General features: G+C 35.5%; 1 protein-coding gene across 1 annotated transcript in view; it reads left to right on the top strand.

Moving 5' to 3' along the window:
• rnf20 (ring finger protein 20, E3 ubiquitin protein ligase) overlaps positions 1-26155 on the top strand; it is a 35247-nt gene extending 9092 nt beyond the window's left edge. The window contains 22 exon segments of the mRNA XM_056472611.1: positions 899-1084; positions 2378-2493; positions 2588-2734; positions 5559-5633; positions 6660-6779; positions 7549-7728; positions 7826-7961; positions 10211-10345; positions 10433-10480; positions 10483-10575; positions 14104-14220; positions 14223-14397; positions 14506-14540; positions 14543-14622; positions 15675-15847; positions 16255-16459; positions 22662-22787; positions 22868-23008; positions 25583-25687; positions 25771-25800; positions 25802-25864; positions 25866-26155. Of these exon segments, the coding sequence (XP_056328586.1) occupies positions 899-1084; positions 2378-2493; positions 2588-2734; positions 5559-5633; positions 6660-6779; positions 7549-7728; positions 7826-7961; positions 10211-10345; positions 10433-10480; positions 10483-10575; positions 14104-14220; positions 14223-14397; positions 14506-14540; positions 14543-14622; positions 15675-15847; positions 16255-16459; positions 22662-22787; positions 22868-23008; positions 25583-25687; positions 25771-25800; positions 25802-25864; positions 25866-25949 (2570 nt within the window). The 3' untranslated portion in view covers positions 25950-26155.
• The last annotated feature ends 283 nt before the right edge of the window (positions 26156-26438 follow it).

Raw genomic sequence — 26438 nt, 5'->3', positions numbered from 1 at the left:
TATTACAGCATGAGAATTTAAAATATTAAAGCATTAAATTGATGCAAATTAACGCTAACTTGACTGACCTTTTATGAATATAAACATTCTTACTGCACAAAGATTATCCAAACAGGGTTTGCAGCCTGTCTCTCAGGCTCTCTCAGACAGAGAGTTGCGCCATGCAGTCATCACCCACAACTCATGATTAAATATCCCCATTTTAAAGCTTTTATTCAACAAAAGATCATTTATTTAGCAATTTGTGATAACATAATATTCATTTCATAAAGACTGTAATATTGTGTGTTTTGCATAAATTAAATGCAAATGCATGTTGTCGTTGCTCTAAATGTCTCCCTTCCTAAGCGACACTTGCCCCTTTAGCTTGACCACTGTCTATTTTCAAGCGCATTAGGTGGACGTAGCAAACTTACTGAATTTTTTCTGGAAACATATGGTAGGAGCGTCTCTTTTGTGCTCGGGGGTGAAAGAGTGAGAAATGAAGATTACACCGAAATATAGCTTTTCTATGATCCTTAAGTATTTGTCAGGGGTGTCAAACTCGGCTCCTGGAGGGCCGCAGCACTGCACAGTTTAAACCCAACCCTAGTCCAACATACATAGCTGTAGGTTTCAAACAAGACTGAAGGACTCAATTAGTTTGATTAGGTGTGTTTAATTAGGGTTGGAACCAAACTGTGCAGAGCTGCGGCTCTCCAGGAACTCAGTTTGATACTTGTGTTCTGTGTACAAAATGTTACTCATGACAGTATTTTACTAATAAGAAATAATATGCATTTTGTATAACCTCATCATAGAAACACACATTGTTACCAATTCTGCACAATCTTTGTGAAGCATACTAGAACAGCCCATGACTGTAATAAAACTTTTTCTTTTGTAATGTTTAATCCAGGCCAGCAGGGGGAGGGAGTTAGCTCTTTTCTGGCTATACTGGCCAGCAGCACCAGTGAGGAGATTGACGCAGAGCTGCAGGAGCGAGTGGAGTCCAGCTGCAAACAGGCCAGTCGCGTGGTGGAAATCTATGAGAATCTGAAGAACATGGTGGATCAGCTAAAGAAGGATCTGGAGTCTGGAACAGGTGACACTAACTAAGAACATCTACCACCATAGGGTAATCCAAAGCCTGCATTCTTCCCTCCTTACTGTGCGTTCACACCGAAGGCAGTGAGAGCGGCACAGGTCGCTCTGGCTGCCCTGGCGACAACGCAGTCTGCCTTCAGCTCCGGCAACGAGAGCATCAAAATGTACTACATTGATCTCGTATTTACAGGGACCATTGCAGCATATCAGTTACATTCCTGCATAAAACATCTTATCAAATTAACATCTTAAAAAAAACTTATCAAATTCATTTAACAATTGAAGATCAAGTTACATATGGTGTGGATTTGCTCCACTTGATTATATAATATGTCCATATGTCTGAAATATCCTGAAGCAGCAATACTGTTTTATACTGTCGCATGAGATTCCAGCTTAAATAAAATATATACAACATTAATGCTCATCAGTAACTCACCAGTAACTTATTTAATGCATGTTCCTATAAGAAAACATTGCAAATAATTGGAAATCCGGCGACTGCAATAATCCAACCCTTGGGAACAACTGTGGTTGGAACCAAAGTTCACAGTGACTGTGTTCTCTGGACTCCTCTGAAGCGGTGGACTTCTTCATTCTGATTGCTTGCCGCCAAACTGCATCATATCTCATTACCATAAAGTTAACTTGATTTCAACTTTCCTCTATGCCCACACCGGCGAAGACACGCCGCGCTGCTCCTCGCCACTTATCGCTGCCGGCTCTCATTGAAAATGAATGACTTCCGACTACTTTGACGCTCTCGCCGCTTTTGGTGCAAACGTACGGTTAGAGGAGTTGTTTAAGGCCTGCTGCTATAGCAAAGCATGCAGCATCCTGAAGGACTCATCCCATCCAGCATACCATCTATTTCAAAAGTTACCTTCGGGGAGACGAAACAGGACCATAAAAGCCAAAAACAAACAGACTAAAAAATAGTACATATCCAAGGGCTGTTGCAATAATGAATGGACATTAAATTGAGGGTGTTTCTGGCCAAATAATTTTACTCACTTTTTAACTTGCTGCTAGGAAATGCCCTTGCCACTTTATACGCACCTCATACGCATTTGTAGTATTGGATTGTTACTCCTTTTATAATTAATTATTGTTGCTATTTAATTTTTATCTCTTGTTATTGTTGTTGTTTTAGATAAATAGGACTGCACTGAAGGGAAGGGCAAACGTAAATTTCGTTGTATTTTGTACAATGACAATAAAGATTCTGATTCTAATTCTGAAATAATCTAAAATAAACAATTATTCAATATTTAATTCACATGTCCTGCAGATGGCGGTCTCTGGGACGTTGCCGTCCGCCTCAACACCCTCCTCACCAGTGTGAATGAGCGTCTCTGCCAGCTGACCGATGGCCTCCAGCAGAAACACAGTCACATGACCAGCGAGGTTGGTGGTGGTTGATTTGTTGACGTGTTTATGTGTTAACCTTGTTACTTTGAGTGCTCACAGTACATGTGTGTGTGTGTGTGTGTGTGTTTAGTCTCGTTCACTGGGCCGGGCGGCTAATCGTGCTGATAACAGGATCAGTGAACTGCAAGGGCTCATTGAGGAGCTGCAGTGGGACATGGAGAAGATCAGACGCCGCGAGAATCGGCTCAACACACACCTGGTGGAGGTGCTGGAAAGGGTAAGTGCGTTTTGCCCTACAAGGTCTATATGAAATGAAAATGGACCCTATTTAGCATCTTTAAGTGGGTGTTAAATGAAAATTCGAAAAAGTAAATAGGAAATTTGGTTATTTTTGTGTGTATTTTTGGTTTTCATGTGAACAATATATAGTTATATATGTTGTTATTTCTATAATAACTAGAGGTGTCAAAATAAAATGTTTCTTCGGGGCACCACAATGCAGACATGGACAATTTAATATCAGTTCAGTAATAGATTATAACCGGTACGGACATAATTTATCTCCTATGTTGCGGTATAATACTATAACAAAGGAGACGAGGGCGTGTAAATAAAACGCTCCAACTACTTAAAAAAAGCAGATAATTGTACACAATTCACTGTGTGTGAGTTTGCTGGACAGTCTTTTACTGACACTAAAGAAGGTACAGCACACAAGCCACTATTTACATTATGCAGGCCATTATGAAGGCAATGACCAATCATAGGAGTGTAAAAACTCACTTGACTATGCTCAAAAAGCAAACGGGATAATATTTACATTACTTTATTTGCTATAAATGCTTATGTTGTCTTTACATGTATTTGAGTTTTGTTTAAAACATTTAAAAAAGTGTTTTCTTTGAGCAGGTAAAATTAAAGGTATAGTTCATATATCTTACTGCTTGTATTAAATGACAAAATTGTATATACAAATAAATATATTTCTAGAGTTTAATACATTTTTTGTCTTGTGTTGTGAAAAAAAAAAAAAAAAAAAATTGTTTATGAAAAGCATCATCAATGCACCGTGATACACCGAAATATCGAATTGAACCGAACTGAACCATGAGACCCGTGTAGGTTCACACCCCTAATAATAATTATTTAAAAATAGTAATAATAATAATAATAATATATTTATATATTGGCCTGATCTGCGCTTGATGTTGGACTTGCATTCAAATTTCTCTATTTAGTCAACAACTGATGACTCAAACCAAATTCTTGTCCAGTTTGTTTTTGTAAATAATCAATTTGACTCATATATGCATTACAGTATAAAAATGTTGAATAGCCAAAAATATATTGTATCAGTCAGAATTTCTCTTTTATGGCAAAAATCATTAGAATGTTAAGATAATCTTCCCTGATTACACTTTGTTAATTTTCTTCTGTAAATATTACAAAACATAATTTTTTGATTTATGATGTTCATTGCTGAGTACATAATTTAGACAACTTTAAAGGTCATTTTTCTCAGTGTTCAGATTTTTCGAACCCTCAGATTACAGGTAGTTCATCATCTCGACACTATAAAGGATAGGATATTATCCTAACAAACCACATTAAAAGCTTGTACAGTATATTCAGACTCCAGATGTTGTATAAATCTCAATTTGTACAAATTTACCCGTATGACTGTTTTTTTAGTCCCAAGTGTCACTTATTTCCATTGAACTTATTTTGAAATTGGCTTGCTGCTACTCAAGGAAAAAAATAAATGTGAAGTGGTCCCTCGCTGTAACGTGGTTCACCTTTCACAGCCTTGCAGTTTCATAGATTTTTTTTTTGTGCAATTTGACATGCTTATTTTTATTTATTTTTTTTACAGCACATTGTGTTCTGATTGGCTGTAGATCTTTCTCAATCAATCTCCTATGTGTCTCCTGTACAGTACAGAATACGTTCAGCTTGCCAAATTAACATTAATCGTTGATCGCTAGCAGTGTAAGTTTCAACAAGGATGCATGCAACATCGGTTGTAACTGTCCGCAGCAAGAAAGCACCACGCCACAGAGCACCATCTGAATAATTTCATTTTAAATAGCATACGAATGTGAGCGTCTGTTGTGTGTCACTTCCAGCTGTGATGTGCGTGATGCATCTCTTAAGGATGGAGTCTGCTTTAGTTTTGTAGAGCAGTGACTGCAGGAAAAAGAACATTATGCTATATGCCAACATTTATCCGCACAAAAGCTAAAAAGCTTTATGAACCTTTTACTTACAGTGATGAATGTTTGCTCCTGACAACAGGTTTTGATCTTTGGTTTCGTTCTATTATACTGGACTTATTTTTCTACAAAAGTTTGAACTTTGAGAGCGTTTAAACAAGAGAGAAAAGTGTGAAAATGTTAATGCTTGTCTGAGAAAAGTGCATAAAGTGTGTAGTGAGGGGTTTTACAGCCTTAAAACATCTTTAATAATTGTAAAAAATAAAGCTAAAATAAAAATAAAGACTACTTCGTTGATTTTGCCTATCGTGGCTTATTTTTAGAACATAACTAATGCGAATAACGAGGAACCACTGTAAGTAAAAATCTTGTCTAATTAACAAAAGACTCTTCAAGTTTCTGTCTATACCATTATGCCAATAGTTCTCCAATAAAGCAGTAAAATGCTGGTGAAGTGACTTTGGAGATGCTGCTCAAATAGTGAGAAGGCAGAAACTGAAGATACCACACGCGTCAACGTGTTTAAGTGTGTAATAAAAAAATAAAATCAATTTTATTTTCAAGAAACATGTAAAACACAAATTTCATTGGATATTTCTTAACTTTTTAGGATTTTGCAAGTCCAATGGTTTATGAGATAAAAAAATAATAAATCTTTTACAAGATTTTTATGTATTTTCACAGTAAAAAAAGGAATTTAAGCTAACGGTGTGATAAGGAACAACATGTTCTAAGATGCTCAAGGGTGAACCTTCATTATAGTTTTGGTTGACTCTGACAGACATTTGTAATGGTAAACCTAAGATCTAAAATCTAATATCTAAAATCTAGAATTTTATTGTTTTATGATGTGTCAGAACTAATATTGTGCTTTTCTGTCATAACCAGGTGAACAGTAAAGGATACAAGGTGTGTGGTGAAGCAAGCAGTGTATGTGGAACCATCACTATCAACAAAAGAAAGGTAAATGAAACATTTGACATCAATGTTTGCTCTTAGTGGCAATGAATCTCACTGTAGTCACAAAGCAAGCAGCTTTATGTACACTTCTCTACGTCAGTACTAATAAAGTGTTTTATACTTTATGTAAACTCATCACAGCTACATTTATCTGTTTAAAAAGATGTAATAAAAGAGCGAAACTGAAATAATTGTTTTTGGAAACATTATCAGTGTTTCCACGGGTCTTGCCATTTTAAAAGGTCTATTCCAGAAATTGAATGTCAGGGAATTTGTAGATTTTTTTTTTTTTTTTTTTTGTCCAAGACATTGAATATCAATAGTGGTTGTCATGCACAATACTATTCATGTTTAAATCATTTTAATATTATACAAAGTGGCCTGTTTTTCGGTTCATTAGATGTCATGGAAAATCTAATTCTTAGTCAGTGAAAGTCAGGGATTTTTATATTTGGCTAAGATTGGGAACAGTCTCATATTTTTTGTTAACATTTTAAATAATTAATTTTATTTTATGGTTTATTTCTGAATTTTCAGATCTTTAAAAACTATTTTAATTTGCTTCATCATGCAAAAAATATATCTTATTATTATTATTATTATTATTATTAATTATATTATTAATTGAGCAGTTTAATATTTTATTAGAAATGTTGACGCCTTTTTCCCAGAAATGTTTGGTCGATGTAAAGTTCCAAAAACAGCATAAAGTAATTCTTAAATTGAAATATAGATCAACATAAAATCTTTAAAATGTATTGTTTCCTTGATGAATAGATGAATTATTATTATTTTTTAAGTGAATGATTTAAGCATGGTGTTTAATGATCTAAGCATGGTGTTTAAGCTTTTGATGTATAAAAATATAATGCATATCATGTAAAATATGTTTTGTTACATACATACTGTTTTTTTGCATATTTTATATGTCATCAAAGTTAAATAACATACTTTTGCAATATTTATTTAGATTGTTACCTTAAATAATAATACACAATAAATCCACTAAATCCTTTGGTCTCTTGTTAGTTTGAAGAGATGAACAGCGAATTGGAGGAAAACAGGGAGCTGGCCGAGAATCGGCTCAGTGAACTCCAGAAACTCCAGCAGGACCTGCAGACAGTTTACCAGGAGAATACTAACATGAAGGTAAAGTCTTTGGTAGCATATGCACCAATTGCTTTCACATCCATCTTTTGTTTTGGCAATAGCAGATTAAATCTGATATTTGGAATGGAAAATTACAAACCGAGCTGTCATATCTTGTCCTTGAAAGATCGCTTCTTGTCAGCTACTACTTGAGGGCACAAACACTCTGGAACAGAGAAAAAAACTCCCTTAGATTCAGGGAATGTACCACACATTATCCTAAAATGATTATTATTATCCTAAATGTATTATTAAAAAGAAATGAGAATTTGCATTATATTATTGAAATGAATGTATGTGAATGCAATAATGTAGATAACTAGATAGTAGCAAGTTACTAGCATGCTTTTAAATGTTGTTAGCCTGTTTCTAGCGTTAATTAGCATGTTAAATTGGATTAGCATTTTGCTTTTCAAGGATTTCTAACATGACTTAACCTGTTGCTAGCATGTTTTAAGAATTACGATTTTGTTAACATGATTTGTCACATTACTAAACAGTTTCTAGCTAAAATAAGTATGTTGTTGCCATGTTACTAGCAGTATTAGATTAGTGCACCAAGAATGAAGTCATTGCTAGCTTGTTTATATTATAGGGCGATTGCTTTAGTTTTATTGTGTATTATTTTGATTATTATGAGTCTCAATCTCAAACTAAGTTTAGCCGCACTGGTTGTCAAAAAGGTTGCAAAATGTGACCATTTGCTCAGTTTTGAGCCCTGAGTCTGACATGAATTAAGTGATTGTAGTTCTTTCTTTCTTTCTGTCAGGTGGAGCTGTTGTCTAGAGCTGAAGAAGTGGCCAGAGACAGTGCAGAGTATCGCTGTCTGCAGTCTCAGTTTTCTGTGCTCTACAATGAATCTCTGGTGCTGAAATCTCAGCTGGACGAGACCAAAGCAAGACTCAACACGACCAGGACTGCACGTCTGCGCCAACTGGACCACATGGAGGTATGTCAAGGACCAGCGAATATAATAATCCAGTCCCTGCAGTGATGGGTAACATTATGTAGATGAAGTGAAGCGATAATGCCCGTGTTCATTACAGAATGATGAGGTCTCCTTGCAGCGTAAGGTCCGCACTGAAGTCATTCAGCTGGAAGACACATTAGCACAAGTGCGCAAGGAGTACGAGATGCTCAGGATTGAATTTGAACAGACATTAGCTGCTAATGAACAAGCAGGTAAGCTTCTTCTGTTCTCTTTGTAGTGATGTAGCAGTTATGCTTTTATATATTTTTTTAATAGTTTGTGGACAGTTGAAGTATATCTCAAGATTTAATGAGACACGTTTGTAAACATATTTTTGCAGAAACGGTTTTAATCATAGGGAATGAACGGCAGCTTGACTCAATAGAGTTGTCAGATCTTGCTAGAATAAAAACAAAAAAATAAGTCAAGGCAGCATGTTTAATCAAAGGTGATTCCGCAAAGTCGTTTTTGTGAAGAGTAGTAAATCTCCAGCATGTGCTTTCAGATGGAGCAGCATTTACGACATAGCCATAGTTCACTGACAAGCTATGCAATATCACCTTTATTATCCCAGATGATTTACTTGTACGATAATTCTGTGATATGATAATGAATGTTTGCATATCTTCACAGTGCACTACGCCTATGTGTAGTACATACTGCTACAACTGAAAACACCACATTTAATCACATTCTTTTACTCCAAAATCACTTTATAACTTAATCTAGTGTTTGAAATAAACCCTTCTGTGAGATAATGTGGCTTCTTAGACAGAATAAGGCATCAATATATTTCTTAGTATTAGGACTGCACAATATATTGTTTCAGCATCCATATCGCAATGTTGAGTCTGAATTACAGTTGACAAGGAGCTACAGGGTTGTATTTATTAATTGTTTTTAACTACGGTAATTGCACGATTTATGCTAAAAAAAGTTTTTCTTTTTGCCTTGTCTCTAGTTAGGGTTGGGCTATGTCAACCAATTTGGCATTGTACATTTACATCATTGTACATCTAATGTGAAACATTGCGATTGATGATGATGATGTCGTCATAGGTGGCGGTGAATAAGTTATTTATGAATACTTAATTAATTCATAATGAATTAATTATTTGTAGCCACCCGTTTCAACTACCTGACCCGTATGGTCTTTGTTTTACCCATAACCAAATCATAAATAAATAAAAAGAAGTTACACACATAATTACCACCTGTCAATCACTCTTTCCATGGGACTCTGGCATGAATAGGCATAGTGATCTGTGTCGGTATAATGGCGTCAACAAACTTGGTTTGTAAAAAGATGCACAACCTACAGGAACCAACCAACAGCATCTGAGGTTTTCACTAAAATTACTAAGTACAAGTATATAAGCGAAAGATTGAAGCAGTGTACTGACGCTGTGACACGTTACCTGATAGTTTCAAAAGACAGAAGAGTCGTTAGATAGAGACAAGATTAATTAAATATCACGTTTAACAACTATAGTGAGACGCGATACAGCGGTACATCCTTGATAAACTGTCCGACGTGCACAGCTCTCTGGGGTTTTGTGCTCAGCACCTGCTGACTGCTCGAGCTCAGACACGCACGTATGCTGCAGCGCATGACAGAGTGTCTGTGTGTGTGTGGTCACGTGATGTGCGTTTTCAGCTGCATAGTGTAGACTGAGATCTCTTTAGAAATGCTAGATGAAATGCCAGTGTGGACGTGGATCGTTTTGTTCTAAAATGGCATTTTAAAACTAAGATGCATTAGTGTAAACGGGGCTGTGTGTATTTTTTGCGAGAGGGTTGCTGCTGCAACGGGGCGGAGGATCGCGATGCTGGCTCGGCCAATACTTACCCCACTGAACATAATTTAGCTTGTTTAGGAAAAACTTAATCTTCACTTATTTCTTCTAAATGTGTAAACAAAAACATTTTGCTTTTTACTTGATCTAAGAATTTTTAGATCTTTAGACTAAAAACGAGACAAAGTAAGAAATGCATTTTTGCATTGTGATTATTTAATTTCTGCCCAGGAATATTCTGTTTATTCAGCACCTGCTATAGGGTTTTTCTGGGTTTCTTCTTTGGGGTGTATTTGGAGTTTTCAGACTAGAGCAACTGTTGATGACAGCACTGTGCTTCCTTGACATGTTTTGTGTGAGAATTGCAGATTTGCTAAACTGTGTATTTTGATTTTGTTTTATTTATGGTGCTGATGTAAACCTGTGTGTAACGCATTTGAATTTACTCTGAAATCCAGGTGATGAACAGACAACTTGCTATGTTCATTTTGGACACTGACCATTCTTTGGCGACAATAAACCTCTTCTTTTTTAATTATTATTATTAATATTATTATTTTAATTGTGATGCATTGAACATTAAAGTGTGCAAAAATTCTCACCATGTAACCCCTTGAAATATTGTGGGGAAACTCTAACTCTGCATTGTCAATTTCTTTTTTCAGGCCCCATAAACCGAGAGATGAGACATTTGATCAGTACACTGCAGACCCATAACCAGCAGATGAAGGGTGAGGTGGTCAAATATAAAATCAGATTGAGAGAGGCTCAGCAAGAGCTCAGCCAAGTAAGAACAAAGATTTATTGCCTCTAACATATTTCGCAGGAGATAATAGAAAACTAGTGGTTTCTAAATTTCCTGTCATTTCTTCTAGCTCCGGGCTGCCAAGGCAATGCTGCTGTCCAGTCTCAGTCCAGCACGGAGATGGATGTAAAGGAGAGACGGTCTCTCCACTTACCCCTGCCCCGACCACTGACGTTACTGTGAAGGCGGAGCCTGACAGCGGCTCTGCTACACCCAGCACCACTGGTACACATTCCCATTGTTATTTTTAAATCTGGGTCAAGTGATATTAAAATATGTGTTCTGGGTTTCTCACACAACAGAAAAATGTGTTATGAACCACCCAGCCAAATTTGAATGATAAAAACAAACACCAAGTAACTAAATAAGTTATTAAAATCTTTTTTTTAAATAATATAAATAGGCTCTGCTCTCAAATGCGGGGTGCATGTCCACTGTGGCACTGAAACCATGCCAGTTGACAGGAAAACATTCATCTCTCAACAGTCAAACAATGCTACAATCGGATGCTACTAATGCTACCTCTAGTAATGTTAGCTTAATTGCTTTTATACAGCCTGAACAGTTCATGTTTGATTGTGTTTTTAGTTGCGAGTTGTGGACGTACTTTATGTATTCTGATAGCTAGTAAAAAGTATACAGTAGTACTAACAGCGGTAAAAAACTAATCATGCAAATAGTGCTGGGCGATAAAATCATTATTGGTATATATTGACGGAACACCATTGTCAATAACGATTAAGTTTGTTATGAAGGCTATAGTTTTTTTTATATTGAGGCTGCTGATTGTGTCGTTGGAAGCAATGCCAATAAGCTTAGGATGTAAGTGTGTCCATTTCCAATGGAGGGGCTCGACTTGCACAGTACGCACATGAAAGCAACGCACGCAAGTGGGCACACATGACGCCCACGCATTTTCCAGGTACACATAGTTGAAAAGCATCTGAACTTTTCCGAATGCTGTGAGAGCACCACGAATCAAAAAGGTAGAACTAACCAATCTGCTTCACTCTTTGTATGGAATATGCACATTTCAGTAATAACTGCAGACTGATTACCTCAGACAAACACAGTGCATCTAAAACATTGCATTGCATTTAACTTTTTTCCATAAACTTGTATCAGAGCTGCAGCAATGGTTTGTCTGTTTGTCATCTCTGAGAAAACGATTGATGGTCACCTAGTTACGAGAGACGTCAGGGCGAAAAGCACATTGTAAATGGTGAAGGAAACCACGCACTCGTGCTTGTCACTTCAGGTCAGAATAAGAACACTTGGCAAAATGAGGGGTGTGGCCTGCAGCAGTGAAGATATTGTAAATAAAAAAGGATGCAAGGATGTTGTCAGTGGCTTTTTGGTTCCTTTTATTGTGTATCCCAGCCTCTAGCACGTTTTTAGCACTGAGGTAGTCATCCAACTTCACATTTGTAATGTTGCAATATGTACTTGAATAATGATGGTTAAATCCTTTACTTGAGAGCTCAGATTTGATTATCATAATTTGTGTTGTTGACAGAGTTTGAGGTTTGCTGTTTGAAGATTGCTCAGCATTTACCATTGCACACACTTTGTAACATTTTATTTATCAAGTTTAAGAGTCTCTTTAACACATGTTTATTTTATTATAAAGAGATCAGATATTTAATTTAAATATTTTTGTTTTTGACTGTTAAATCTATTTCCCTTAGTAATGTTAGTAAAATTAAAATTAAGCGGTTTAAATAATAAAAAAATCCTAATATTCCTAAATGGATTGTTAAAAATATTTAATAATTATTGATACCGAATGAAACATAATATTGTTATTTATTTTATTTATTTATTTATTTATTTTTCTCGCCCAGCCCTAGATGCTTATTCGTAGCATTATATATTATAGTGTTACTCTGGGTTCACATCAGTCACAAAGCATCACGATTTTTTGCCTGACACGAATTTTCCCCTTGAGTTTAATTTTTTTGAACTTGCACAGAAGACACGATTGAGGGGAATTCTGCATGTTCTTTACAAATGCGTCATGTTCTTTGGGAATTCTGCGTCCCACATTCTGCATCATTCACGCCACCAGGAAGAAATCTGCCACTTTTTGCTTGTTTACATTGACTTTTGTATGTAATTTACTCTCACGAATACTTTAATTCTTAAATATAATCTAGCATTAGGGGTGGGGCCACACTCTCCACTGAGCCACCATCTTGGTTCCGCCAAAAAAATTCTGAACACAAAATTGGTGAAAACTTTTTAGCAATGTGTCTCCATACTTCAGTACTATATACTTCTACATACATCAGAGTCTTTGTAATGTTTAAGCACTAACATTTAAAATGCGTTTAAAAAATAATTCTCAGAATTCTCTTTACCCAGACTTCAGTGGTGTTTGCTAAGGTATTGCTATTGATTGCACTTAAGGTTAGAACACATTAGCAGGCATTACATTTCTGTGTGTATTTTGTCCTGCATCCTTTATGTTAAGGATTTGAGTAATGACTCGCATTGTGTGGCTTATTCAATATTGAGATGTTATGGAAAACTTGATATATGACATATTGCAATGGTATTGAAAGCATGTATGTTTTTTACTTTGCTTTTAAATTTGCAGCCACACACCACTTTGTGTATAGGGCAAACACAGCAAGCTTACTTTGGTAAAGGTGTAAGTAGTATGTCATGGTAAATCTAAATAAAAATGAGTTGGTAAAGTGGCTTAATCTGTTAATCAATTTACAAAAGCTTCAGTTTATTGGAGCAAAGCGCAAAGCAGTGTATATTTACAAGCTGAAACTGGGTAGATTTGTTTTGTGCATATGTTTATTAGCTGACAAACTTTCCAAATAAAGGCTTGATGGGGTTAATGTTTGAAAATAAAGGAATGAATAAAAAAAAAAAATTATAATACACTGTAAAATGACAACCAAGAATTACATTTAACTTCAAGTATTCAGTTTTTAGAACAAAAGTTTATTTGCAATGTTTTTCATTTATTATTATTATTATTATTATTGTTGTTGTTGTTGTTGTTGTTATTATTTTATTATTATTGTTGTTGTTGCTGTTGTTGTTATTATTATTATCATTATTTTTTTATGTAGTAATAATTTTTCATATTTACTAGCTCAAAAAAAAAGAGTATATAAAACTTGTGATTAATATGTTTACTGCTTATAGTACCTGCTTTTACCATTTTATTTTTTTTTATAATTATTATTTTTATGTTGGTGGTTGTTTTTTTTTTTGTTACATTTGTTTCTTTTTTTTTCAATCTCTAATTGTTAAAATGTAAGTTTTATGTTTATATTTTAAAAAAGTGTATTTACAAGTGAATGTCTGCTAAAATTTCTAATAATAAAATATATATATAAAATAAATGAATGAATGAATGAATGAATGAATGAATGAATGAATGAATGAATGAATGAATGAATGGAGTATAAATAGAGTAAACATGGTAGAATAAACTCAAAAGAACTCCCCTATTTTTTAATGTTTTTCAAAACTAGTATAGCCTAAGAAGATACTCTTTTCAGGGCTAGACTATCTGTCCCAGAAAAAAAATGTTTAAATGATTAAAATTTTCTATGGAGATGCACTTCTAAAAATCAACCAAATCATTTTAGAATTCTTTAAGTAATGCTATATTTTATTTTAAATATTACTCGGTCCTAATAAAATGCACTTTCTTTTAACCCTTTCTTTTAATGCCACTGTTGAGTTTATCTTTTGCATTTATTTTTAATTCGCATATTTTCTCTTTAGGCGTAACGGTCAAGACTGAACCAGGTACAGATGCAGAGACTGTGGTGAAAGAGGAGGAAAAGGAGAAAGAAAAAGATAAAGAAAAAGAAAAGGAAAAGGACAAAGAGAAGGAGCAAAGAGAAGAGAGCGGGTGACGCGTGGCAGCACCGGAAGCTTAGGGGTGAAAGAAGAGAGAGACAAAGCTGGCGCCAGCAGCAGCCAATCAGAAGACATCGCAGTTGAACGCTGTGCTGTAATTGGAGGGCCTAAACGCAAGGAGATGGAGCAGCTGAAAATAGTGCGGGTGGAGCTGAAGTAAGCAATTCTGCTCTAAATGATGATGATTATGATCATGAAAATGACTTTGAGAAGAGCTAATATCGTTATAGAGAAGCTGATGGAAATAATATGATTATGATTCAGGAAAGCTCAAGAGTCCCAGAGGGAGATGAAGCTGTTGTGGACATGTACCGCTCAGCACCGAAAGAACAGAGGGATAAAGTGCAGCTGATGGCAGCTGAGAAGAAGACTAAGTCAGAGGTACATAACTGAAATGTACAAGAAATTGCTGTAAATTAGCAATTTTGTCAGCCATTTTTTTCTATATTGGTTTGTTTTTGAGAGAACTCTCTTATATTCATAAAGACAGCATTTGATCGAAATTACAGTAAATACACAAATAACAATGATTTTTGAATTTATAAATATGAATTGTTATTAATAATTTAGAACCAGTATTAGAGTGACACTGATGATCATGTGAAACTGAAGACAAAGCCTGTCACAATAAGCAATATATCGACTTGTCATACAAACTTAGACATGACCTTAATAGTTATTGGTGTTTAAATATATATTTGTGACAACAACAACAAAAATTCTTATCTCGACAGGCCTATCAATGACTGGAGTAATGATTCTAAAAATAAATGAAAACGTTTTAAATATCAATGTTTTATTTAATACTATTTTTAATAAATAGTATAATAAGTTATACCAGTAAATGATAATAATACATTTTTTGAAGCTTCAGAAAGCACACAAAATCATTTGTAGAACTAATCTATATGCCACTATGGTGTTAATGCATGTCTTATGAGGTGGATTGATTGTGTTTTTGTAACAAAAATATAGATATTTTTTTTTAATTGAGTATTTGAGTGTACGGTTAAAACTAGCTAAAGCACGGTTTACTGTTAAAAACAGATTCCTCGAAATCAATTTCTTGAAGGATTTTTCATCACAACTGTTTTCTGAGCTCACTGGCAGATATTTGTTACTGTTTTAATCATATTTGTTGATACATTTTAACTAAAAAATGATGTTTCTTCCAGAATAAAGATTTTATTTGAATAATCTTTAGACATTTGTAATTGAAAACAATACAGAAACTGTATTAGGGAACATCACTTTTTGCAGTGTGTGATCAGTAGGTACAGCAAAAGTTATTTCTATATTCCATTAATTTACATTTAAAGAACAATCTGTGAGTTGCTTTTGTGCTTTAAATTGTTCTACGTTCTTTTCATGGTCATACAAAGGTCTTAAAGTTCTAAACTTGCTCTTATAAAACTTGTGTGCGTGTTTTGTAGGCCGAGGAGCTCCGTCAGCGGGTGCGAGAGCTGGAGGAGAGGGAGAGGAGAGAAGGAAAGAAGATGGCAGATGAAGAAGCTCTCAGAAAGATCCGCTCTGTGGAGGAGCAGATCGATATTCTCAATAAGAAACTCTCTCTTGCCAAGCAGGTAGAGCTCTGATTCACACAAAAGTGTCAGACTAAAGGTTATTGCACACTGAATCCGAATTTTTTGTTTGTAATTTTTCGCACGTTAAAAGATAAATTCGACCTTGTATTGACAAACTGCATCTGAAACGTTCATAAAAAAAACCATCCGAAAATGCGCCCTGAGAGGTGTTTTGACAGTTCAGAGCCACCCTACAAGCGAAAAGCAAAGTACAGAATCCCATCACTTCAGCCACAGATAGCTTTATGACAAACATGCTGGATTCAGTGACTGCACCTCTCCCCTGCTGCTGTTTGGTGAATGAATGAAAAAAAACGCATACGAAAATTTCAGTGCAAAGACACTAACACAGAGCAATGAATGACACCCACTTTACTGCAAAAGTCAATGGAAATTCCAAATTAGTCAATCTTTGTCTCTCAGGAGGAAGATGCTTGCTGAGTGAAATGGACGTGACGGGCCAGGCGTTTGAAGACATGCAGGAGCAGAACATTCGTCTGATGCAGCAGCTCAGAGAGAAGGATGATGCCAACTTCAAACTCATGAGCGAGCGCATCAAATCCAACCAGATCCACAAACTCCTCAAAGAGGAGAAAGAGGAGCTCGCTGACCAGCTGCTCACACTTAAAACACAGGTGGGTGAGCTTCATGTGTAGTGCTGATGTCATCTTCTGGAATAAGTTCTGGAGTCAGCTGACCTTTTGCCAGGAGTTTGATTGACAGGCAATCTGACCAGTCATAGCACTAGTTGTGGGCTCACCATTGCTGCCTGCTAATAAACAAGCTATACAAGGTCTATTATTTTTATATTATAAAATAAGCTATTTATTTAAGGGGTGAAATTTGCTGCTTGAAATTTAAATTCCAGAAACAGAATAATATTATAATTTTTTTATATTAATAATATTTTTGTCATTAGGCCTACTTTTGTTCATATTACTACAACACACTGGGTAGGGTATCTTTGTTTTTTATTTTATTTTAATAAATACTGTGTCAGTGCCGACAATGAGGCATTTGGCGCTGACACCTGGTATATTGTTTTTACTGTGTTTTGGTATATTTAATCTAGTCAATTGGAATGAGAAAAAAAATATTTTGTTAACTAGTGTTAACTAGTATGATTTTTTTTATCAATTTTTTTCTCAACCACCTATTAGTATAGCTGGGTACTGCACAAGTAGTTACTACATTTGAATGTACTTCATGACACTTGTGTGTTCTATATAGTATGAATTTCAGTAGATTGAATGGAATTTAGATGTACTGCATCCGCCATTTGACGCTATCACATGACCTACCCATGTCAGTTGTATCACTTCACTCCCATTTCTTCATATGTAATAGCCTTCTCATGTTACAATCAGATTCAGTCCTATTATTGCATTAATCTCTCACTTCAAATCTCATTTAAATCACTGAATAACATTACAATACTAAACGATAACGGGACATTACAATAATAAACAAAACTGGTCTGCAATTTCTCCAGCATCCAGCAATTTTTTTGTCTTTTTGTTATGGTAAATTGTGTATTTTGTTATGAAAAACCATATTATTTTTATTCCATGTGAACTGCAAAGATGGTAACACTAACAGTTTTCTTCTGTTGCGCAATTTTTTTGTTTTCCCCTTTTTTGTTGTACAACACCATAATTGATTCATTTTTTAAGAATTCTGTATGGAACAAAATCAATGCCAAATGTATTGAATTAAAAAGCTTGTTGAATAGCACAAACTGAAAAAAATAATACACCGTATTAACAAGTTCTTGCATTTTAATGACTTGAATTGCAGGGTTTGTATTTTTAGGTCCTGAAATTTAACATAGCTGTTTATTTTAGCTGTGAATAGTTCAACTAAAAATATTTCAAACATGTTTTCGTACTTATAAATTCAATAATTCATTTTCAATTTCCAGGATTCACTTACAAAATATTCAATACCCTTTAAAAATACGATGTATAATATTCAAAAGGTAATTTTCAGTTCATTTTATTTCAGTTCAAATATTCGCTTCCATAAATTCAGTGGCTCAAATTCGACTGTCAAAATTCAACATTACATCCGGGAACTGCAGGAAAAGCAATAGATTGCAGATTGAAGATCGCCAGCTGCTCTTCCACCAGCAGGTGGAGATGGAATAATTTAAGATTTTTTACCCAGTAAATAGACGAGAAAAAAGCGAATAAAGGCACAAAAGTAGCATTTAATATTAATATCAGTGTCTTGGACATTATAAGTAATAAAATGAGTATGAATAAAATAAGTAAATGATCTTTTGGTCATTTATATTTGCCCTTATGTAACAGAAGCCAGTTGGTGATCGCGTAAACCTCACTCCTCGGATTCAGCGACAGACGTTGTTCTGCAGTGCCATTCACAGACTCTTAAATGGGCAGGTGCTCAGATATCATCTGAAACTTCAGAGGTGTTCCCATCAAATATTGGCAGCCATCTAGCATCTCTCAACCAGTATTTGACGTGCGGTGCTGGCTCTGACCGTGACCGGCCACCAGAGCTCGCGGCCACTCGTTTGCGTTTGCCGCGTACAAGCCGCACAGGTATAAAAAAAACGCCAAATATTTTATTCATTCATCAATTCATTCATTCTCCTTCGTCTTAGTCTATATTTTAGAGGTCGCCAATCATTTTAAATAATAAAGTAAAAAAAATATATATATATATTTTTTTTCGTTCATATAAAAATAAAGGCGTGCCGTAAGCCTATAGCTAGTACATAACAATAAAAACAATTAATCTGGACAAACGCATGGCACCATGGCAGAACCCCAAAATTAGAAAAATGAAAGGCAGGCAGAGTGTTAAAAAGTAATACTAATTTAGAACCACGGATGACTTATTCAAGCGCAGTAGCCTAAATAAATGTTATAAAATAATAATAATAACAACAATAATAATAAAATAATAACAACAACAATAATAATTTAAATAATGAAACTATAGCCTACCCCAATCCTGAAAAAAAAGCTGCGTTTAAACAGCGCAAACACTTCTAGTAACCCCTTAATGCTTATGCCATATATTAGACGGTTCTGTATTAATAACTGAAGACGCTCTTTTAATGCATTAGCTCGCTATGTTAAATTATTTTAAATTACACGTCCCATCCATACCCAACCTTAAATCGTACCTGAACACTGTCTTTATCTAACACTATCTGTCCAACAGTTGCAAGTAAACTGTTTTGTGTGACATTCTCATAAAATCTCTCTGGTTTTGAATTTTGTATGATTATTTTATTTCCTTTCTCTTACGTTTATATTCTTTAGCAGTCAGTCAATATTATACTTTACATCTATGGAAGAATGAGTTAATAAAGATAGAGAATGTAACATCATATTTATCAAAAGACGGTTTATGCATTAGAGATGCGCGGTTGGCAGTTTCAGCCGCGGACTCCGCGGATAAACCGCGGATCGGGCGGATGACGTGACGAAAAATAATATTTTAATTAAATTCGGGCGGGTGGCGGGCGGTTGTACCAATCAAATAAAAAAAATATATGTATAAATTGTTAAATATGATCTGACCATACCTACATCCAAAAAATCGAGCACACTTTGAAATAGTCAAATTTTCATCAGGTAGTATGTCTAGTCGAGTCTATGAGCAACAAGTGCTGTGAGCCAGCGCTCCTTCAGTGCAGGGCGCGTTATAGAGGCCAGGCGCTCTCGTCTGAATCCGGACACAGTAGATGCTATTTTATTCCTGCATAGTGCCAAGAAAATTCAAACTAGACCTAAGGTCAGGCATATTAAACCAATTAGCCTATGTTATCTAGACTACACATAGCCCATGTTTAATATAAACTTTTAAGTTCGGTCAGCTGATAATTTTACGTTCATATTGGTTTAGCCTGTTCTATTCTAGACATGTTGTGTATTAGTTATTTGGCCTCGCTTTTATGTTCTGAGGCTTAAGGTTATTTTGCCAGAATTTCTTTGTCGCAAGCGTAGTATTTTTTTATTATGCTTCAAGTTTGTGGGGATGATCGTAAGTTCATGTGTTATTGGGGCATAGACTTGTCATACAGGCAATTTAGCCTGGTCAGACTTCATGTTCGCTCAAAGAGGGATAGTATATATATATATATATATATATATATATATATATATATATATATATATATATATATATATATTTGTTAATTGAATTTCTAATTGTGGGGGTGACTGAGCCTATAAGGCTTAACTACGATAGGACGTTTTATTATTTTTTTTTTTTTCAAATGTTTGCCAAAGCATGCGACTATAGCCTATGCCTACATTAAGATATTTATTTTAATATTTTTTTACTGCCTGTTGTTTCTTTTGGCATATAAAATAGGCATTGTCTGATAGAGATATCAATAGAGGTTCATCTGTGTCGCAGAATTGGTGTTGTTTCCGATTTCTACAAGCTCAATAACTTCCACAGCAAAAAAAATAAAAATAAAGTAAATTAAAAAAAATAGTCGAAAAACTGTGCCCATTAATTAGATGTGCAAGACAAGCAGATAAGTTTTTGGGGTTGCTATGGACAACTACAAATGTGAACATTATTAGGCTATAATGTAAATGACTTATTATTCTATCTATTTGCTAAAATATAAAGTGAAATAGGCATTTAGTAATAGGCTAAATAGTAGCATGTTGAAATGATGTGTCAAAATGCGTTTTCTATTAGGCTACTATAAAAAAATGTACAGTACAGTGAGTTTAATTTAGACTATTTATTTTTGTCCCTGTGTGCCGATCGGAGACGGAGTTCACTGCTGATATTCGTGTTGGATATTTTGAGAGCTTTATAGGGTGCTTCTCATTTTTCATTTGTGCATCCTCGTTTCCTTTCCTTGCTTTTTTTCCTCGTGTCTTAGCTCCACCCCTCCGGGATGCGAGGGAAGGACGCAAGGAAAAGACCCGAGGACCAAAGACACGTCCTCGTATCGTTTAGCGTCACTTCAAAGCGTCGTCAATTAATGCTGAATTTGGCTTGCACGTTTGGATTAACTACATGTCTACATTAAAGTCATTTTCTATTCTCTAATAATCAATAAAGAAACATTCATTTAATAATAAAAATGATTAAGCCATTCAAATAAAGAGCCCAATCAGCAGATGGCGGGCGGGTGCGGTTTTAAAAATTGGTCAGAAATATTGGTGCGGATGGATGGCGGACGGATGATGAGTTTTGTGATGCGGTTGCGGATGAAATAAAAGCCCATCCGCGCATCTCTAATGTGCATGTAACGCCACTGGTCTGAGCAGGGCGCGAGCTGGCGATACCGGTATGGGAGACAAATGCTGTGAGGAGATTAAAGATGGTAAAGTCTAGCTCAGATATGTTGCCAGCCGGAAGTGCGATATGCACATTAATAAAGCAGCATTTTTTAATGAAACTGTGTAACAATAATTAATATTTTTACAGTACTGTGATGGTTGGGTTTAGGGTTGGGGTGGGAGTAGTTAAAAATACAATTTATTGGGAAATTTAACAGATAACATAAATAATACTCTGTACAACAACTGTTTTTACGGTACTGTGATGGTTGGGTTTAGGGTTGGGGTGGAGGTAGAGTTAATAAAATACAATAAATGGGAAATTTTATAAATAATAGAAATAATTGTCATTAACTTCCGGCCGCAAACGTATCCGATCTAGCAACAACCGGCTAAATATTGCAGAACAACATCTGTCGCTGAATCCTAGGAGTGTATAATATAAATGACCAAAAGACCATTTACTTATTTTACTCATACTCATTTTATTACTTATAATGTCCAAGACACTGATATTAATATGAAATGCTACTTTTGTGCCTTTATTAGCTTTTTTCTCGTCTATTTACTGGGTAAAAAATCTTAAATTATTCCATCTCCACCTGCTGGTGAAGAGCAGCTGGCGATCTTCAATCTGCAATCTATTGCTTTTCCTGCAGTTCCCGGATGTAATGTTGAATTTTAACAGTCGAATTGAGCCACTGAATTTATGGAAGCGAATATTTGAACTGAAATAAAATGAACTGAAAATTACCTTTTGAATATTATACATCGTATTTTTAAAGGGTATTGAATATTTTGTAAGTGAATCCTGGAAATTGAAAATGAATTAATGAATTTATAAGTACGAAAACATGTTTGAAATATTTTTAGTTGAACTATTCACAGCTGAAATAAACAGCTATGTTAAATTTCAGGACCTAAAAATACAAACCCTGCAATTCAAGTCATTAAAATGCAAGAACTTGTTAATACGGTGTATTATTTTTTTCAGTTGTGCTATTCAACAAGCTTTTTAATTCAATACATTTGGCATTGATTTTGTTCCATATTTCTGTCAACGTTATCTGCATTGTAATTTACTGCATTCGAAAATCAAAATTATCTGATTTTTAGTCAATATGTATTTGAAAGTCTGATATAAATGTGCATATCCAAAATCACCAAACTTCTGAATACAATGAAAGACTGAAATCCTAGATGTATGCTGCTTGTTCCTGCGCTTCACATGTGCAACTCCACAGACAATATGATTGGTCACACTTTACAATAAGGATTAATCAGTTAATGTTAGTTTATGTATTAACTAAAATGAACTAGTAATGAACAATTCTTGTAAAGCATTTATTAATCATTTATTACTAATGACTAATGCATTATTAACGTCTAAATTCATGCGTGTTAACATTAATTATTGCACTGTGAGTTAACATGAACTAACAACAATTTACATTAAAGATGAATAAACACTGTAATGTATCGTTCATTGTTTATAAATACTTCAGCAATAACTAATACATTCATACCATAATATATCTTTCTGTTCTTCTCTCAGGTGGATGCTCAGCTACAGGTGGTTCGGAAGCTGGAGGAGAAAGAGCGCCTCCTGCAGGGCACCATCAGCGCAGCAGAGAGAGAGCTGGGGCTTCGCACGCAGGCATTAGAGATGAACAAACGCAAGGTACTGCAACAAACAGTAAATGTCATGGAGGTTATCTACAGATTCATAACAACACATATCTCGCTGTCTGTCGGTTGCAGGCGCAGGAGTCCGTGCTGCTGTCGGAGGAGGTGAGGACTCAGCTGGAGGGGGTGCAGCAGAGATTGCGTTCAGTCAGAGAAGAGGTGATTGAGAACAGCATCTCACGAGAGAAGGAGTCTTTCAATGCCAGACGTGCACAGGTGAGTATTCTGAGATATGTCATATGCATAACAGAGCTGCGATCACACTAGGCATTAAGCATTACGTTTCTGAACATAATAATTCTGTGTAGCAGTATTTTGGCTAATAAAGTGGGTTGGGCGTCAGGGGTTATAAAAACCCCACCACAGTTTCTCAAATAATTCAATTGAATAAAAAATTGAGCTTCAACAAATGCATGGTTTAATCACTTAAACCAAATCAAATATTCAATCAAACAAGCAAAACAATATATTAATAAAGAAAACAAAACAAGCTTTAACTTCAACACATTTTAGTTGAACTCATCATAGAGCAAACAACTTAAATTTCCAGGACCAGGCACAATACCTATTAACTACCTTTTTACAAAAACAATCAACGGGTGATAAATCAACAAACCATAAAGATATAAATCAAATAAACCACTTCTGAATATACAAAAATCAATATTAAATCAATATTAAACTTGTGTTAAAATCGCAAGTTAGACTTCACCAAGCTAGAATTTTGGAATGCAGTGAAATGCAAATCTATTCACACAATCGGATGCATTCGCATGCATGTGAATGGAAGTCGATGCAAAATGTGCAGTGTGACTATGCGTATGAAGCACATTTATTTAATAACTGGAACCTAACAAAATAAAAGATCATGAATATAAAGTATTATTATTGCAACATATATCTTTTTTATTTAGTTTAACCATTTAACAGGCATCATAATGGCCTGACTGAGATTTTGACAATTAATTATCATTAAACCATTATCAGGAACACAATTTAACCCATGAAACTGATTTAAAAAATAGATATGCTGGGTCCACACCAAATGCAAATTTAAGCGAAGTAGATTAATTCCTTACATTTATAAAGCGCTTTTCTGAACACTCAAAGCGATTTGCACATTGGGGGGAATCTCCTCATCTCCTGTAGCCAAGACGGCACTCACTGAACAGTATAGAGTCCCCTTTACTATACTGGGGTGTTAGGACCCACACAGACTGCAGGTTGAGTGCCCCCTGCTGGTGTCACTAACACCACTTCCAGCAGCAACCCAGCTTTCCCATGTGGTCTCCCATCCAGGTACTGACTAGGAGCAGTCCTGCTTGGCTTAAGTGGGCGACCATGTGAGAGTTGCAGAGAGCTAGCTGCCGGCTAGCAGAGTACATATTACAAAGTCAATGCAAATGCATGAACTGAGTCAAATTTCAACCAGGGGACACAGATGAAGCGGAATAAGCAATGTGTTTGCCATGAACTTGCAAAATTTGCCTCAAAAAATGAAATATTTCAAATACAGCAGACAATATCCTGCGAGTAATCTAGAACTAGTGACATGATGCTTCGCGTCTGGTATGAACACGGCATTGGAATGCAAGTTAAAGAGTTTTTAATAATGATCATAATAAATTCTATCAAGTTTATATTAGTATTATTTTGTAGTGATAGTAAGTAAAGTTTATTATAAAGCACATTTAACTTCAGTTTGGCACTGACCAAAGTGCTGAACAAAACCATAACACACATTCTAAACCGTAAAATAACAATAAAAATAATAATAAGAATAATAGTATTACAGCAACAATGCACAGTAAACATTAAAAGCCTGGGACGGCAATAGAATAAAATGTGTCTTAAGTCTGAACTTAAAAATAGAGAGAGAAGAAGCACTCGTAATGTCCGGTAGCAGCTGGTTCCACAAATGTGTGTAGCGACTGCAAAGCTCTATCTCCTTTAGTTTAAGTCGTGGTCGAGGAATTTGCTGTGTAATTTTATTTGATGACCTAAGGGACCGAGGAGTTGACTTAGGTTAATAAGTTCAGATAAATAAGGTGTTGCCCATTCAGTGCTTTGAAAACAATAAGTCAAATCTTGAACTGAATTCTAAAAATTAACAGGAAGCCAATGAAGGGATGCTAAAACTGGCATGTTTTTTGGTTGCACCATTTTGAACCAACTGCAGCCGTGCCAATGAAGATTGAGGGAGGACCAATATATAAGGAATTACAATAGTCTAGGTGAGATGTGACAAAAGCATGTATGACTTTGTCCAGATCTTGAAAGGAAAGAATGCATTTGAGTCTGGAGATGATCCTCAGCTGATAGCAACTATTCTACCACTGAGCTAATTTGTTTTATAGACAAAGCTCCGAATCAAAGATAATTCCTAGATTTTTACTTGAGATTTAACATATGGTGTAAGACTTCCCAAGCCCCCAAAAAAGACATTCTTGTTTTTGAGGGGCAGACGAGGATAACCTCAGTTTTGTTGTTATTAAGTTGAAGTTTTTGCCATCCAACATTTAATATCCTCAAGGCAATCAATTAAAAACTGCAGAGAGTTCTGAGATATCGAATTAGTTTAAAACTGTGCATTTTTATGGAAACAAACTATACTATAGGTTAGCTGTATATTGTAACTATTAACTATAGTTTAGGCATCTTCTTGCTATGTAATTTTGTAGGTCAATCAAATTTCGATATCATTAACAAATTTGGGAAATTTATGAAAAGAGACAGACTATTTTGTGAATTTATTTTAACATGATGCCATTATTAATTTGTCTATTTTAGGAGGACATATCCAAACTCCGCAGGAAGATCGAGAAGGCCAAGAAACCGGCAGAGAACATTCGAAATGGAGATGAGATCCTGAATGAAGAAATAAACGAATACAAGGTCATTCATATTCATTTTTATGGAGGATCTGAAATAGTTTTGTGTCCATAGCTTTAAATAATCTTTTTTTTTCTGTACTCTAGGCCCGATTGACGTGTCCATGCTGCAATTCACCGCGTAAAGGACGCAGTTCTGACAAAGTGCTTCCACGTATTCTGTTTCGAGTGCGTGAAGACAACGTTACGACACCCGTCAGAGAAAGTGCCCAAAGTGCAATGCTGCATTTGGTGCCAACGACTTCCACCGCATATACATCGGTTGAAGCTTGTGAATCACAGCACCTGCATCTGTTTGGTCCAGTTTCTCAGCGTTGTTCTGCGGTTGGAGCGTGTCCGGTATTGGGCGAGCATCAAGTGTTTTACATTCCATTTGATTCGCTCTTCAGAAAACAACCGACATGTTGATTAGACGTCCCAGCATCGGTTTAGCAGAACTAACCTGGTCACATTCCACAGGTCTGTCTTAGCCAACGTTTTCTCACAAAAGCTGCTGCTTGCCTCAAAGACTGTCCTCAAGGTTTGTTGACTTCTTTGAGTTAAAACTGCCTCGACCAGATCTCCCATTCCAGCTTAACATTAACTTACTACCCAGAACCAATGTGAACCCATGAACACGAGTGAGCCTACAGACCTGTTTTTGAAAACAAGCTGTCTAGTCAACTGGGCAGTGGTTCGTTTGCTGAAAAGCTTGCATTGTAATTTTTGTATTGTCTGCTTTTTCTTTGACTGCCTGTAGTGATGTTTGTGCAACT

This window comes from Danio aesculapii, chromosome 14 (assembly GCF_903798145.1).
Source record: "Danio aesculapii chromosome 14, fDanAes4.1, whole genome shotgun sequence".
NCBI classification, from domain to species: Eukaryota; Metazoa; Chordata; class Actinopteri; order Cypriniformes; family Danionidae; genus Danio; species Danio aesculapii.
Note: the sequence above shows the minus strand (reverse complement) of the source record. Positions and strands in the feature narration are given on the sequence as shown.